The sequence below is a fragment of the Siniperca chuatsi genome, linkage group LG11 (assembly GCF_020085105.1).
Source record: "Siniperca chuatsi isolate FFG_IHB_CAS linkage group LG11, ASM2008510v1, whole genome shotgun sequence".
Classification (NCBI taxonomy): domain Eukaryota; kingdom Metazoa; phylum Chordata; class Actinopteri; order Centrarchiformes; family Sinipercidae; genus Siniperca; species Siniperca chuatsi.
Window position 1 is genome coordinate 2,599,089 of NC_058052.1, and position 14,900 is coordinate 2,613,988.

Here is a 14,900-nt window from a genome sequence, read left to right on the forward strand (position 1 = left end):
CCCAGACTTGCTTTTACTTCCAATTTTTTTTTAATGCAGCAGAACTGACAGCTAGATCTAATAACTGCATGTCATAGAACAAGGTCAGCTTATAGCTTTTCATTTTCAGCTACCTATGTGCAAGTGCGTATATTTGTATTCATTGTTATATTGTCAAATTTTTGCTTACACACTATGCTTTGGCAGCGTGTTATGATTAAAAAGTAATGCGAAAAGCCCTACTTACCACTATTTTGCTAACGCTCCATCCCCTCCCCATCAAACATCCGGTTCTTCAGTGTCATATGACCAGCGCTCTGCTGTCATTTATGATATTCAGCACAAGTTAGCAGAACAAATCAACAAACGTTAGCTTTCTCAGGGTTTCTTTTCTTTACCCGACGATGGCAACATTGGTGGCAAACAGGGCGATGGATGTCAACGGCTTGGCAGCAGCTGCGAGGACACATACCCAGGCTGTGACCAGAAATTACATCTCTCAACCCAGGCTAAGTATGTAACGTTAGCAGGCTGCTGTAGCTAGTGGCTAACAAGGTTGTTGTGCCGCATTCAATGACAACGGAACGGCGAGGAATGCGTCTCTGTTGTTACAATATACAGTTAATCTAAGCTTTTAGTAGGAAAATATAACGTTCTTGTTAGGTGTCCGTTAGAAAAAGTTTACCCCGGATCCAGGACCGTAATGCTTTGTATTAATTTCTAGTATTTCGATCCTAGATCCGAGAACTTGGAATTGGATGGCCGAATTTGATTCAATAACTTTCTGAATTCTAAATTGTAGGAATACTTAATTTCCAGAAATACTTTAATTCAAGTACGGGGACTGTTGGTTTGTAAACTTATGCCGAATGTATGCAAAGAGTGCCAATGTTCAAGAAGAAAGTACAATCTTCAGCCACGGGTTTTGATAAAATATTATGTATTCCCAGTGAACGGGAACGCAGCATACGCTGGCAGTAGCTAACGTTACCTAACAAGCTATGAAGCTACAAATTAGGAATCACGATTATAAACCAACCAGCTGCTTTACACAGGCAATTAAATGCGGTCTAAGGTTACAGTTTAACCTCCATTACCCTTTGCTTTACGTGATGTATTAAAAAACGAACGTTAGCTACATTTAAGTATTCGTGTCAAATAGGAAACCAGCTAAGCTAGCATGCTAGCTGTAGCTAACAGTGGCTTTACCGGCGCAGAGTCGTCGTGCACCATTTTAGCTACACGTAACTAGAACTGTATTAATTCGTTTTACTTAGTATAAATATAAGTCGTATATTAATTTCATATAGGGACAAATACACCATTGTTACTGTTGTGATGACTGCGTACAAACGCAGCGTTACTAAAATCCGACACAGATGAATGTCGCTAGCACAGTGGATAAGCGAATACTGCAGACAGTCAGTTGACTTAGATGGTAGCCACACGAATGAATGAGACACCGTGCAACTGTGTTTTTTATTTTATTTTAAAAATGTGTTGAGTTGCTATTTGAACATCTAGCGTATGCTCTACTGCTTTAGAGCGTCCTTCCTTACTGTCGTAAAGTTACTGTGTGGCGCTATAATAAATGGTCTGCTTCGTAGCACAGACTGGTTACAGATGGGATGATCTCTCATGTGATACGATCACATGGTATGGTGCAGCCTGTGGTTCACCAGAGAACCTGCAGTTTCTTGCCTGATGGAAAGAAAGATGCATTTTTTGAGTGATAGCTACAGTTGTTGACAAAACTTAGTAAAGCTTACTGATAGAATACTACAGAAAATGTACAATCATATTGGTTTACTGACACATTGACCCACAGTTGTTTGCCAGATGCTGTTAAATTGGAGTGTTGTTTCAAAGGTTTATTTATGCTGATAAGAACAGAGTTATTCGGAAACATGTTATTTTTTGCCATAAAAGTTGTCATATTTCATAATGAATAGTGGGACAGTGTTTTCTGGTTTTATATGACCATTTTAAATCCAAAAGCCATGATAAAGTATTCATTTGTGTGTGTCCATGGTGAACTGAATAATTGTAGCAAAATAAAAAAAAAAAGAGCTAAAAATGATTTCATTGTAGACCGGGCCTTGTGGAAAGTGTCAAATTTATAGTTTGGCTTTTATGCTATAGTGAGAGTTAGAAAAAAGACTTAATTTTTAAGACAGTAATGCAATGCAGTTTAAAATTTATGATCAAATTATTTTCTAGCTATTATATGTATTAGATCATGAGAGATATCGGGTTAGGAGATAAGTCCAGCTGGTGTATTTGCTATTATTTCCTTTACTGTATTGTATGGATACAACTATTGATTATTTTCATCATCAGTAAATCTGTCGATTATTATCTTGAGTATTCAGTTAATCTTTTGGTCCATAAAATGTCAGAAAACAGTGGAAATTCCATCACAATTTCACAAAGCCCAAGCTGACGTCTTCAGACGTCTTGTTTTGTCAGACCAACAGTCCAAAACCCAAAGGTATTTAATTTACCATAATATAAGATTAAGAAAGTCAGCAAATATTCACATTTGAGAAGGTGAAACCAGTGAATTTTGATATTTTGCTTAACAATTAATTATCAAAATTGTTGCTGATTAATTTTCTGTAAGTCACCTAATTTTTTCTTCAATTCAATTTTATTTATATGGCGCCATTCATAACAGAAGTTAAAATGTTTCTATTAAGTATATTAAGAAAATGAGGTAAATTTGTTCTCAGGAAATTAAATTGGGTAAAACAAAACCTGCAAATGTTTTTGTTTGCCACATTGGCTCAGAAATCTACTGCCACATGAATTATTGATTTTTGCAGCTACTTTTGGTCATAACGCAGCTTTTAACAGACTGTGAATTGACTCTTAAGTGGAAAGTCTTTGGTAGTTGACAGCTCTATTTTCTGTATGTCATCTCATCTACTTTGAATATTTAACTTAAATAAATTTGAACTGAAAGTCCTTATGTATCCAAAGTTAACCTGAAATTGAATGGAGTGGGTTAACCTGTCTGAAAGAGCTAGCCTTAAAATATTTGAATTTTTATAGGGGGTACTTTCACATTGAGATAATTGAACTTAACAGTCATTTCCTGGGAGAAATTACATGAATTCCCTCAAAACAAAACTGGAATTAGATGAAAGTTCACGTCTGTTTTGATTAGTTTAGTGAATCACATGGGTTTTGATGATGTCAAAGTTTTAGATGAATGTCCTGCTTTGGGAATGGTTAGACAGTATTCTGCAAAGAAGAAGTGCAAATAATTGTTCCATTTATTTCCTGCTCTTATGCAACAAAGGCATCATTTAACTAGCCTAATCTACCTTGGTGACCACTGTGTCGTGTTCATGTGGTGGCCTTATTTTTCGGCCATGCAGATTACATTATTTGAAGTTTCATACATTTTTGTGTTGTTTTGGCATTTTGCTCTGCGTGCCTGATGTTGAGCCTTTACTGTGATCTTGATTATGCTGTTGAATACGGCTCGAGCCATGAAGCCAGCAAGGTGATGGTTTTTCCTTTGTGCAAGTGTCAGAGAAGCAAGCATGGACTAAAAGCCTCTTAGCAAACTAGAAGGAAATGACTTGATGGAGCTCAGACTCTCTGAGAGCTAAGCGTAGAGGATGCAACATGATAAAGCCCTAAAAACATCTAACCATCCTACTTCTGAAATTCTCTAATTTGGTTGTAGCAGAATGGCTCGCCTTTTTTCTCATCAAACGCATTACTAAACAGTAGTGGTCCATTCTGATGGTGAGGCAGCAATTCAGAGCCAAATGATAATCTCAAGTAACTGTTAAGAAACCTTTTTAATGTGCTACTCAAATATTGCGTGTGCTGCATTTATAGTATGTGTTGTATGTTTTAAGACCCTGCTGGTGGCTAGAGTAGATGTTTGGGGGTTTTGATTTTTTTTTTTTTTTTTTTGGCTTCAATGTCCCTAATACTGCTTTTACACGGGAGAGGCATTCAGAGAGGCCTGAGTCTGCAGGTGTAGTTTTATCAACTTTAGTGCAAAACCATAGAATTTACACAGAAATACATTTACACTCATTACATGAGTGCCAGTGCAAATACAAACGCCTGTTCATCAGAGCAAGACTGTCAAGCCCACGTTCAGTCCTGCTCAGCAGGTTGAGAAGCTAGGTCAGATGAGATGATGCACATTGACCCTTTCAGATGGACTGCCATCCACTATGGACTGCAGAGAGTTCCTATCTATAATAGGTTTCAGTACTCTTCTGAACTGTTTTCCTGAGCAGAGTGAGGCCGTCATGTTCCTATTTTAGTTGTAACTTCCCCTTTCGTAGGGTATGTGAATCACATTTTGTGCCAAACCATATCCAGAGACAAACAAATTAAATATATGGCCTTATACAATAATTTTTAAAGATACCATTAATTCTCAAATAAAAGCCAGTATTCGAATAGTAACTCAGTGCGAAGACATAAAGGTCAGGTATGAGACAGCTAGATTTTGAAAGTATCCAACCAAAAAATCCCACCCCCTCCCTCCAATGCCACTACCCCAAAACACACTTTCATGTGCAATGAGTGCACAGGTAGACAGGCAGGTAGGCCTGGGCTTATTACAGGCCTGCGACTGCCACAGATACCGGATTGTTTTCAATTATTTTTCCAGAGCATTTGATTTATTGCTTGCTGTTGGGATGTAAAGAGAATTTCAAAAAATATAACAAAAAATGCTTCGAAATACATTAACTACCCTAGCTTTAAGGGGCTCAGAGTCATTTTGAGGAGACAGCAACTACTCATGATGCAAAGCATCTCAACTGTCAAATTTGTGGAAATAATTAAGTTTTAACAGTTTAAACACTTGATGACTGCTGCTCCAATACTGATTATGGATCTATTGCGGTGTCAGGGAGTCACAGAATGTAACTGATAGAAATAACACAAATACCCAATAAAAATGTTTATTACTGAAATAACAGACATGAGGGAGAAATAAAAATGGCTATAAAAATTCTGAATAAAATTTTACAAGACGAAGTGAGCATGCACGTTTGTGTTTATTTGCCATGCTGTGCTTGTACTTCACAGATGGCGTTGTGCTCTGCGCTCTGTACATTTTTCTGTTTTTTTGTCCTTTGCCAATCACATGCCTGAAATATGAATCACTATAGAGCCACTGTTGGTGCTGTCAGTCCTGTTTCCACTGGTAATTTTCCCAATCTACAGAATTGCCGTTTTGCAATATCATTTATATTACTGTAACGCTGTTTCCATAACTGCCCAGCCGCTACTTCTATTGTCCCGTCAGATCAGCCGACCAATTAATAAACAGATTCACATTGTAGGGTTGTGATCCATCCGTTAAAAAAACTTTGCCATAGGATACACCTGTGGTTCCTCACTCAAAGCTCCTCTGGGAGCCTCCTCTCTTCTCGTGTCCTCCGAGACACATTTAAGGGATTGGAACTTCAGATGATGGCGGTCCTCAATCGTTTTCCGGATCATGGGCCGGAGGACTAAGGAACGAGGATGGGAGGAAACATAATTGAAGAAGAATGGAAAGCACCCATTGTAAATTGAGTATAATATACATGTTCCAAAAACAGAGTCATGTCATACTCACCACTCTGCTGCTCTTTCTCTTTTTCTTTTTTTTTTAACAGAAGTACGAGCTTCATTCACTAATTATTTTCAGTCTCTTCAACTTTGCCGATTACATCACTGGATAGGGATTATGCACATTGAGCTACTGGAAGACTTTTAATTTGAGGCATTTGCAGGAAGTGTTGAGTTTCACTGATGGTAGCAATTCAAAAATGGCAAAGTGGAAGCCCCTGAAAGTAATTCGTAAATGAAAATAAGATTTCTTTAGTGTAAGAGCGACAGAGTGGTGGGTATGACTCCGTTGTTTTACTGATGGAATTAGTGCTGTGGAAATGCTGAATTTCTCAAGACTACAGGTAAACATGGAGGAAGGTTTGAGTTAGCATTAATCAAGGAATGGGAATTTAGCAGTAAAGGTGTTTCTCTAATATGAGCCTGCTTTAGATAAAGGCTTGGTTCTCTTTTGGCCGCTATTTAAGAATTTAAGGCACTCCATGATTTTGCTATAACTTTAAACACTGCTGAAATTGCCATCCAGATCACTACTAATGTTTTAAAATTCAACATTGTTCGCAATTGAAACTCGGCACTGTTCACAGTTGAGTTAAAGGGGTCCTCCAGCAAGTAAGTATTTCACCTTTATAAAGTTGGAGGATTTGCAACAGACACATTTAAAAAAAGGATGGTCATAATTAATTGTGATATCCTAAAACTTAGATCCTACTATGGTTAATCCTACAAAAAATGCTAGATCCTTCATTCCCATAATGCAACTTGATAGTCTCTTTCATTAGACTAGCACATTTTTCAAACTCCACACGCCTACACGACATTTTTGTCTGTTAGGATGGTCACTGTGTTTGTCACTGTCAAATTAGGCGAATATAGAGTCATAAATTCTTGCTGTGACTTGACCAAGAGACATGACAGACTACCCGACCAATCATAGCTTGGCGTCTTCTGCGACGTGTGCGATCATCCGGAAGGAGATAATAGGGGCTGATTTCCGGGTACAAGAATGTAAACAAAAAATGGCACCAGAAGTGGTGTGTATAATACTGACTGTAATGTGTTCGGAAAAGCCTACAGAACAGAAAGAGGAAAAAGTTACCTTTCGTCTGTTACACAGTTCTACTTATCAGCACCAACCAAATCATTCCTCTTTCACTTCGCCATGTTTACAATTGTGCGCGGAAGAGTGCTCTGTGCTCCTATTGAAAAAAATTCTGACATGCTTGGCTTTGTGTCGCGACGTTGTGAGGCGTCCCATATGCTGTCCGCTATGATGCAAGGGATGAAATGATCAATTGTTGTGCCCAATGCCCATTTTCATTCCAATGCCTTACATCGGGTCGGGCTATTATCAGGCTGATATCGTGTATTCTGAACCCGGCATTAACCCAAGCCAAGATAACCTTGATGACATCACTATGCTGTCATCAGGGGTATTTCCTCAGTCTTTTTTTTTTTTTTTCAGAACCACAGAAGACATTATACAACTGTTTTCACAGGGTGAGTAGTACTTCAATGACAAGTAAACTGATCTGACATCTCCCTCGGTATGACTGACATCTTGCTGGCTCCGCCTATGTCAACAATCTTTCATGGTAACAGTCACGCACAGCAATGGCGCAAGCAATAATCAGCATGATCCAGCCCTACATGTTTGAGTCTGATTCGGAATCCGATCAAACCCTGCTATCTGAAACCCCACTAAACCCCCGCGGCAGAAGCTTAACACCCGCGGCCGCCAATCATTTTTTAGATGCTTACCATTGTGTACATAAGACCATAAATTACATAGGTAGAAAGCTATTGTGGATTTGGGTTTCCAGTGGCTTAAGTAAGTAGTAAATATAGATAGAATGTATCCTCCTATCAAATTTGGTGATATTTGTGTTAGGTCTTCATTCTGTGATATACTGACAGACGACAAATCAGCGATGTCCCTGGTAGGTTAAAGATGAGTGTAACCTTAGTGTGGAGTGTTGGAAATCAGTATAGCCAATTGCCAGGCATCAGACAGTATAAGATCACGATGTTGAGATGGCTTTTCACTACCTTATTGACTTGACAGAGCTCTAAGAGAGGCTGCTATTGAAAATCCACTCTGAGACAGTGCAGGAAAATAAACAAATAAAGAGATTTCTCATCAGACCAAGTCTTTTCTTTTAAGAGGCCTTTGTCTCTCTCATGTCAAATGCGACAAAAGCTATTAGCCCACGAAATGGCTCGTCTTTGTTTTAGTAGTGCATTCTGTCATTTTGTGCTATGAAAAGACATGGAGCAAGGCACTATACTTCTTTGTGAAGATTTAATTAATGGTAATAATGTAGTCATGAGAAACGAATGTCTCATCTGTCACTATGAAAGTAATTTCTATAAAATCAATGTTATTTTTGTAACAGTTCTATAATCCACATTCTAATTAGGCTTAAGCAGCTAGCTTGTCAGTAGAAAAAAAGAAACCCCCGTGGGCGTTTTCCATTCTTTCAATGAAAGAACATTAAAATGTAGGCTAAAGATTTGACACCATTTCTGTCTGTTGCATGAACAGAAACCAATCCACATAACAGCACACTTGTTTTGCTGACCGCTTATTATTCATTTCCTGACATTCTTTTTCTCATTTAGAGAAGTAAGTGTGTATTGTCTAATGCACAAAATTCCCCGTGACGATGTCTCAGTCAAGTCATTTCCATAGCAGTGCCAATGATTCAATCTGTGCAGTGAGCCCAGTGTAGGGAAGAGTCTCCTAGGTGGTTCAGTCTTTTTGTGTACTGACACATTACTTTAGTAATGCAATACAATTTTCCCGGCATTAAAACTATAAACTGTTATTTTCATTGAAATCTCTTTTGGTTTTTAGTTTTAATATGATTACAATTTTTTTTGGAACACTCAGTTCTCATCATCTCAAAAACATTTTGTCACTCATGATTTCTATGGCCAGTTAACTGCTGCACTATAATTTTCAAGATCCATGTTGTAGTGCAATACATTAACCATGAACGTCTTTGTGCATCTGTCTACTGAAACAGGCTTGATGTCTGGTAGACACTGAAGCGGCGGGAGTGGTTCCCTGGGAGCAGTTAACCTAACATTTTTCATGATGATCTATTTAAGAGTTGGTATTTCTATAAGCCGACTTACAAACTGTAGAGCTGCGTCCATCTTATCTACGCTTTTTGCCATTTTCATAGCTATTTTACTATTGCTATTTTTCATGGATGTTGCTATTTTTCTGGCTCTGGCACAAAAGACAAGATGACCTCTAGTTTTGTAGCATCCCCTAAGCTTAAAGGCCTACCGCTGCTTTTTACCATAGTTTTACACATCAACTTTAGCTTAGCAAATAATTGGTGCAGACTAGACCACAATGGGGCTCCAGGTGTGACAGTGCTGTTTGAGTGACAGAATGACTGTTGACACATTGTGATACATAAGGCAATATTATACACAGGGGATTCCCATGGTGCAAAAAATTCAGGTATGCTAGGCTGCCACGAATTAATGAATGTAGGAGCATTGTAACATTAAAATAATATAATTTACAAGTATTTGGATTATACCCCAAGACTTCCTTGTGAAACCAATGAGCCAGTCTTGGATAGTACCAAACAATATGTGGTTTTAGGTGATTTATTCTAAATAGTTTTATGTAATTTTGAGCATCTTTATGTTTTAACACATTGCTGCTAGGTTTAAATCGATAAATGTCCCAGTGTGTGTAAATTGTTAGAAAGCCTATGACTTTGTCCCAGTTCATAATGAGGAAACATAATAAAAAGCTTTGTGAAGTGAGCAGGTTACCCGGTGTGCCAAAGTATGCCTCAACCACAGCAAATAACTGTAAATGGTTGCTCTGTCGAAATCCATGCTTCTAGCTATTGTAACCAGAGCAATCCTTTGTAATGAAGCTGTTGTATTAACGAGCTGCCTTTCTGTATAGAAAACACTATACACTACACTATACTACCTGCCAGCAAAAAGGCCGTGAAGACATGTTGTCCCCACTCTGCTCTGCTCGCAAATTTGCTCCCGGTTCGAGTCTGATTACATTTCCTCACAATCAGTGCAGTGAGGTAGGGAGTCCTCTTTATATGGAGTACTTGCATACCTGCAGGGTTAAAAGCCTGTCTCATTTTGTAGGGGTGTCAAAACCAGGAGCAGGACTGTCGACATGTCAAAACACAGATTGGTTGGCAATTGTTTGCAAAGAGGCTGTCGATCCTTTTATTTGTTCTAAAAGTTGTCTGTTAGTTAACAAAACATCCGACTTGGCCTTCATCGGTTTTTTGGTTAATTTTTGTCACACAGATTTTTGTTTTCTAATGTTAAAAGCACAAAGCACTTTCTGCAGGTTGAAAATGTAATCCTAAATATGTTTTTTGTGCTTTTGTATCCAAAAACATAGCAATTGTTTTGTTTTTGTTTTTTTCACTACACAAATAAAAGGTTGAAAATAGAACAGATTGTCCTGTCTCAAAGTCTTGAACAAATAATGGTTGGTATTACTGTATCACTGTTTTTTCATTTGATCAGATCTCAGGGATATGTTATTCCTCTTTATTATGACCTTGGTGTTATTTTTTTCTGCTGAAGGTTATTTAACCCTTAATTGGTGAGATAATAAAGATATACCAATAGATTAGATAGAAGGTGTAGAGAATAGATTGTTGTCTTCTTAGATCATTTTCATCAATGTTCATCTGCAATTTTCTGTAGTGGTCCCAGTAATATTTGTTCTTACAGTGTACTGTAAATATAATTATAAGTATAATATCACATGACATGGTTAAGCTACTTGGTGTCAAAAATTTTTTCTAAATGCATTTGCAGGAACAATACTTTCCACTCATATCTTAAAGGAGCTGTAAGCATCATTCTCTGCCACTAAATGTCGCACTAGAGCACCTGCATCTCAAACCAAAACAAAAGGGCGCCAGGGTACACCAAACTCCATTGAGAAAAACAGTAATTTTACCTCGCAGCTCCTCGTAACACACACTTCATTCAAACTGGAAACAAAATAAAACTCACCAAAATGTCTGTTAGTCTTTCCACTGTTCCAACAATCACCAACTCTGGTTTGGTTGATATAAAGCCTTAATTCACTGAAATATTCTGGCTCTACGCCTCAGCCAGCAGCCGCGAAACGGGCTGCAATGGCTGCTCTGGACAAATGCGCCCATCGTATTTCGACTAAAAGTGCTCGTTTTTTCCACTGACAGGTTCAGATTGTTATTCTAAGTGTCTAACAACATTATGGAGCCGTTTTATCGCTCTCGCCCGCCACCAGACTCAGACATTGTTAAAACATTTTACGTCGAAACGCACTTCCACTGTTCCAACAATCACCAAATCTGGTTTAGTCGAAATAAATCGTTAATTCATCGCGTTAAAAAAGCAGCTCTCCTCACAGACGAACAGTGTCACAGGGAGGCACTCACATGCACGCACGGCCGGACCGGCTGTATAAACAGAGGCAGGCAGAGGGGGTGGGACATCATCCTCTGCTCAGGATGCCATTAATCCACTACATCTTTATATAGCAAATAGTTGTTTGCTACTATATTAATGTTCAGAATCTCATTTACAGAACCTTTTTAAGATGTTTGATTTGAAAGAGAACTTATTTTAATCATCTATTAACTCCCACTGCTCTTTCATTCGTTTCTATCTGTGGGATGTCTCGTTGTTCTATGACTCACTCTATATTGAGTGTTTTGTCGTTTTGTCAGTGAATATTATTTGGGGTGCTTTAACTGTGCGCTCTCCCTCATGCATCTTGGCGCATGGACAGCTGTTTTCTCTCTTACTCTGCTCTATGCTGTATGAGTGCGTAACCATCGTCTCTGCTTCTCACAGCAGCAGGTTTTATGTTGTTTTTCCAGTTTCATTCCCTCATGGTTAAGGATGGGGATCGTTAATTTTTATTGATATTGATACCATTTTCGAGACTGCTTAACGATCCGAGTCTTTATCGATGCTTTTCTATTAATTTGGTGGAAAGATGAGACAACAATAAATTCTTAACAGAACTGGTAATGCTTTTATTGCTTAACTGTGAGTCTGTGACTGTTTGATTTCTGAACAGAATTAAATTTGCCTAGCCTTGAATAAACACTGCTGATGCTAGGCATTTATTTGAAAAGGAATACACAGGGCCCCTTCAAAATAACGTATAACTATGAGAATAGTAAAGCAGCAGCAATAAATGTCCAATACATTTTTTTCCAACAATAAAGATGGGGTCAGTTTGAGCTGACCACCATCTAAATGAATGAAGTTGGCGAATGTTCTATCATTAAACACAACTCATTACTAGGTCCTCAAAATGTTCTGCTATCAGACAGAAGGCAAGTGACACATTTTTAATTTGATAAAATGTGCTAAATATTGAAGAAACTGTTTTGATTATGTTTCAATAAGTATTTTGTTTTCACACTTAAGTGTCGGTAAATGTCTGTACTGTCACTTTAAGAGAAAGCATTTTTTTTTATTATTATCAATTTGATTATTATTGTCAACAAACGGGACTTGCTAGTTGGGGGAAGTTGGGGTTCGCGCACCATGCATACCTTGGGTAGAGGAGGATGATTGTCCTGCTGCGGCAGCCAGACTTGGTGATGTTCCGACTCGAAGACAGTTGAAGGTACTGCATTTTGGCTTCAACTGATGTTTTAGCATTGACATTGTGTTCCCCCCCCTTACAAGAAATTAACTTAGAACATAGATGGCATTTCGTTTCCTCTTTATTTTTGCTTTACTGAAATGTAGCCAAGCCTTTGACCGCTTTGCAAGTTCAGCCATCCTAGCAAGCAACCAATTGATCAAATGAGAAATTAAGCAAACGACCGCGTGAGACAATTGAATTCTTCTTCGTTTAGTTTAGCATGCAATTCAATTGAATTAAAAAACTTTATTAGACAATCGATGTATGTTTGTGCACCAGTGATTTGATTCAGGTGACATGACTCTCATAACGTTATGTTATAAGACCCGGTAGTCTCGATAGCAGTATCGATAAGCTCAGGCCTTATTGATTTTCGGGTTTTGAGAAATTTGGAACTGGATCCTTCTAGTGAATATCTGGGATTGTACTGTCTCTGTGCCATCTGTGCGCATATGATGTACTGCTTCATGTGACGTGAGGTATGGACTGGTTATTGATTTCTCATGAAGTGGGTGTGTGTTTGTGCTTGTGGGTATCAGACGGACCCAGTGGGGCATGGACCACAACCTGCTTCGCCCTTATCCCACTAGCGATAGCTTTAGAAAATAGTCGTTAGTTACGTACCGTAACTCTGTTCTGTGAGTATAGGTGTCGCCCATACTCATAGAATCCGGAGTTACAGTACATACGTACATTTTAAAGGGCAACGGCCAATGAAGAAACTCCAACACTCGACCGACCAATGGTGTAACTTCATCATTCAGTAAGTCACGGAGAGACTTTCGCATTTTTAGTGCTAGACAAAAATGGAGGAGGACGCTAGCAAGCAAAGCTGTGATGATCAGATAATCGCGACACCGAAGCATCTGAGCAGTGTGTGGAAGTATTTTGGGTTCCACCGTAGGTGGCAAAATTACCAACAAAGAAAGATAAGACTGTTTGCCGACTTCTTCAAATCAGCCTCCTTACTTTACAACAACAACAAATCTGAGGAATCATGGAGCAACATCACTGCCTACTTTTCACCACACTCAGGACCCAAACGCTCATGCAAAAGTCCATCACACATAAGTTAGCAAGATTTCTATGCAAGGATATGCGGCCCATTGGCATTGTTTCAGGAGAAGGTTAGCAAGATAATAACGCATATAAAATTCCAAGTCTCACCACAATCTCAAGACACATAGTGCAGTTGAATGACACCACACAGGAAAATATATAGACAATAGAAGGGTAAGACACACTCACTGACCACCGAAGGGGTGCATTATGTTATGTGGGTTCCATATCTATTCTTATAGATATGGCATATGAGTGTTGTATTAAGGTATACTTGAAAAAAATCCAAACCTATCCTTAAATGATAGAGCAGGGCTTCTACAGCTTCATATCATCTTAGCTGCCCTAGCTACTCTTTTACCACAGTCATTGTTCTGAGATTTTGTCATCATGGTTTGTGTTTTAACCAGCCACTGGAAGTGTGGAGAGGAGGGTAAATAAATTATCCTGACCTGCCGCATAGCTACACAGATTTGTTTTGGGGTGGGGGGTCGGTTGTAGGTTTGAGCCAATTAGCATTCCCATGTCCAGTGGGGCTGTGGGAATCCCTTGAAGTAGAGGCTAAGATGTGATTGTGAGGCTGCACATCACAGGAGCCACTGCTTTGTAGCTCTCATTTATTGTCAGAATGATGATGCGCCCCCATCTTCATCCCAGCTCCGACCCCCCCCCTCCTCCCCTGGACTTCCCCCCTCTTTCAGCTGGGAAATTGAATTGTGTTGGAATGCTCTGTGCCTCTTTTCTCTGGCACTTGAATGGGCTCTTTAGTATTTCACACCAAGGTGTCCTTCAGGGTGCAAGGTCAGGCTACCAAAACAGCTTCTAGTGGTGGATTAGGACCAATTAACATCGTTGTACACAAAGGGCTCTGGCAGCTGAACAGGCTGCAGGGTGACCCACACTGCCGTTGCATGCCAAGCCAGGGGACTGCTGCACTTGAGCTGAAGTAGCAAAAGAGGGGTGGAGAAAGTTTTCCAAACCTAATGGGAAATGTTGCTACTTCACACCTCATGAACGTATAGCCCATTGAGCAATCGTTATCTTGTGAAATGAGAGAGCAAACCACTTTTTTTTAATCCTCCCAGTTATACACAAGAGGGTACCATGAACTGTTGTGTTATTTTTTTTTTCTTTCATATAATGATGGGCTACTATATATGGTCAGAGTTAGGCCTTTTATCCCTCTGGAACTACCCATTCAAATATACACACTTCAGACTTATTGCCACCAAATGGCAGATAAATTTGCTATAAGGAATCAACCTTTAAATCTATTTAAAAACTATTAGGACATAGCAATTGACGAGGTACTGTATGCTGCATTTGACATGTTTTCCTCGTTTCTTCAGGCAGTTAGCCAAATTTTAACCAGCCCAACAATTACGGGAATTTTTAGGCAATATCAATGTCAGTATTTGAGAGTTTAAAAATCTAATAATTATATATTGGCCAATAATTAGTTTTTTTTTACATAAACACTTTCTGATTAAGATGTCTTAAATTAGTTTTTTAAAAGAATTGTGACCAACATATGTACAGAGAGGGACATTTTATAGTCAAAAAATACATTTTTCAGCAATCCCTCTAGTGGGCTATG

General features: G+C 38.8%; 1 protein-coding gene across 1 annotated transcript in view; it reads left to right on the top strand.

Moving 5' to 3' along the window:
• The first annotated feature begins 263 nt into the window (after positions 1-263).
• Positions 264-14,900, top strand: part of atp6v1ba (ATPase, H+ transporting, lysosomal, V1 subunit B, member a) — a 49,069-nt gene continuing 34,432 nt past the window's right edge. Inside the window, exon 1 of the mRNA XM_044213499.1 lies at positions 264-492. Coding sequence (XP_044069434.1) covers positions 384-492 — 109 coding nt within the window. The 5' untranslated portion in view covers positions 264-383. The remainder of the gene's footprint in view (positions 493-14,900) is intronic.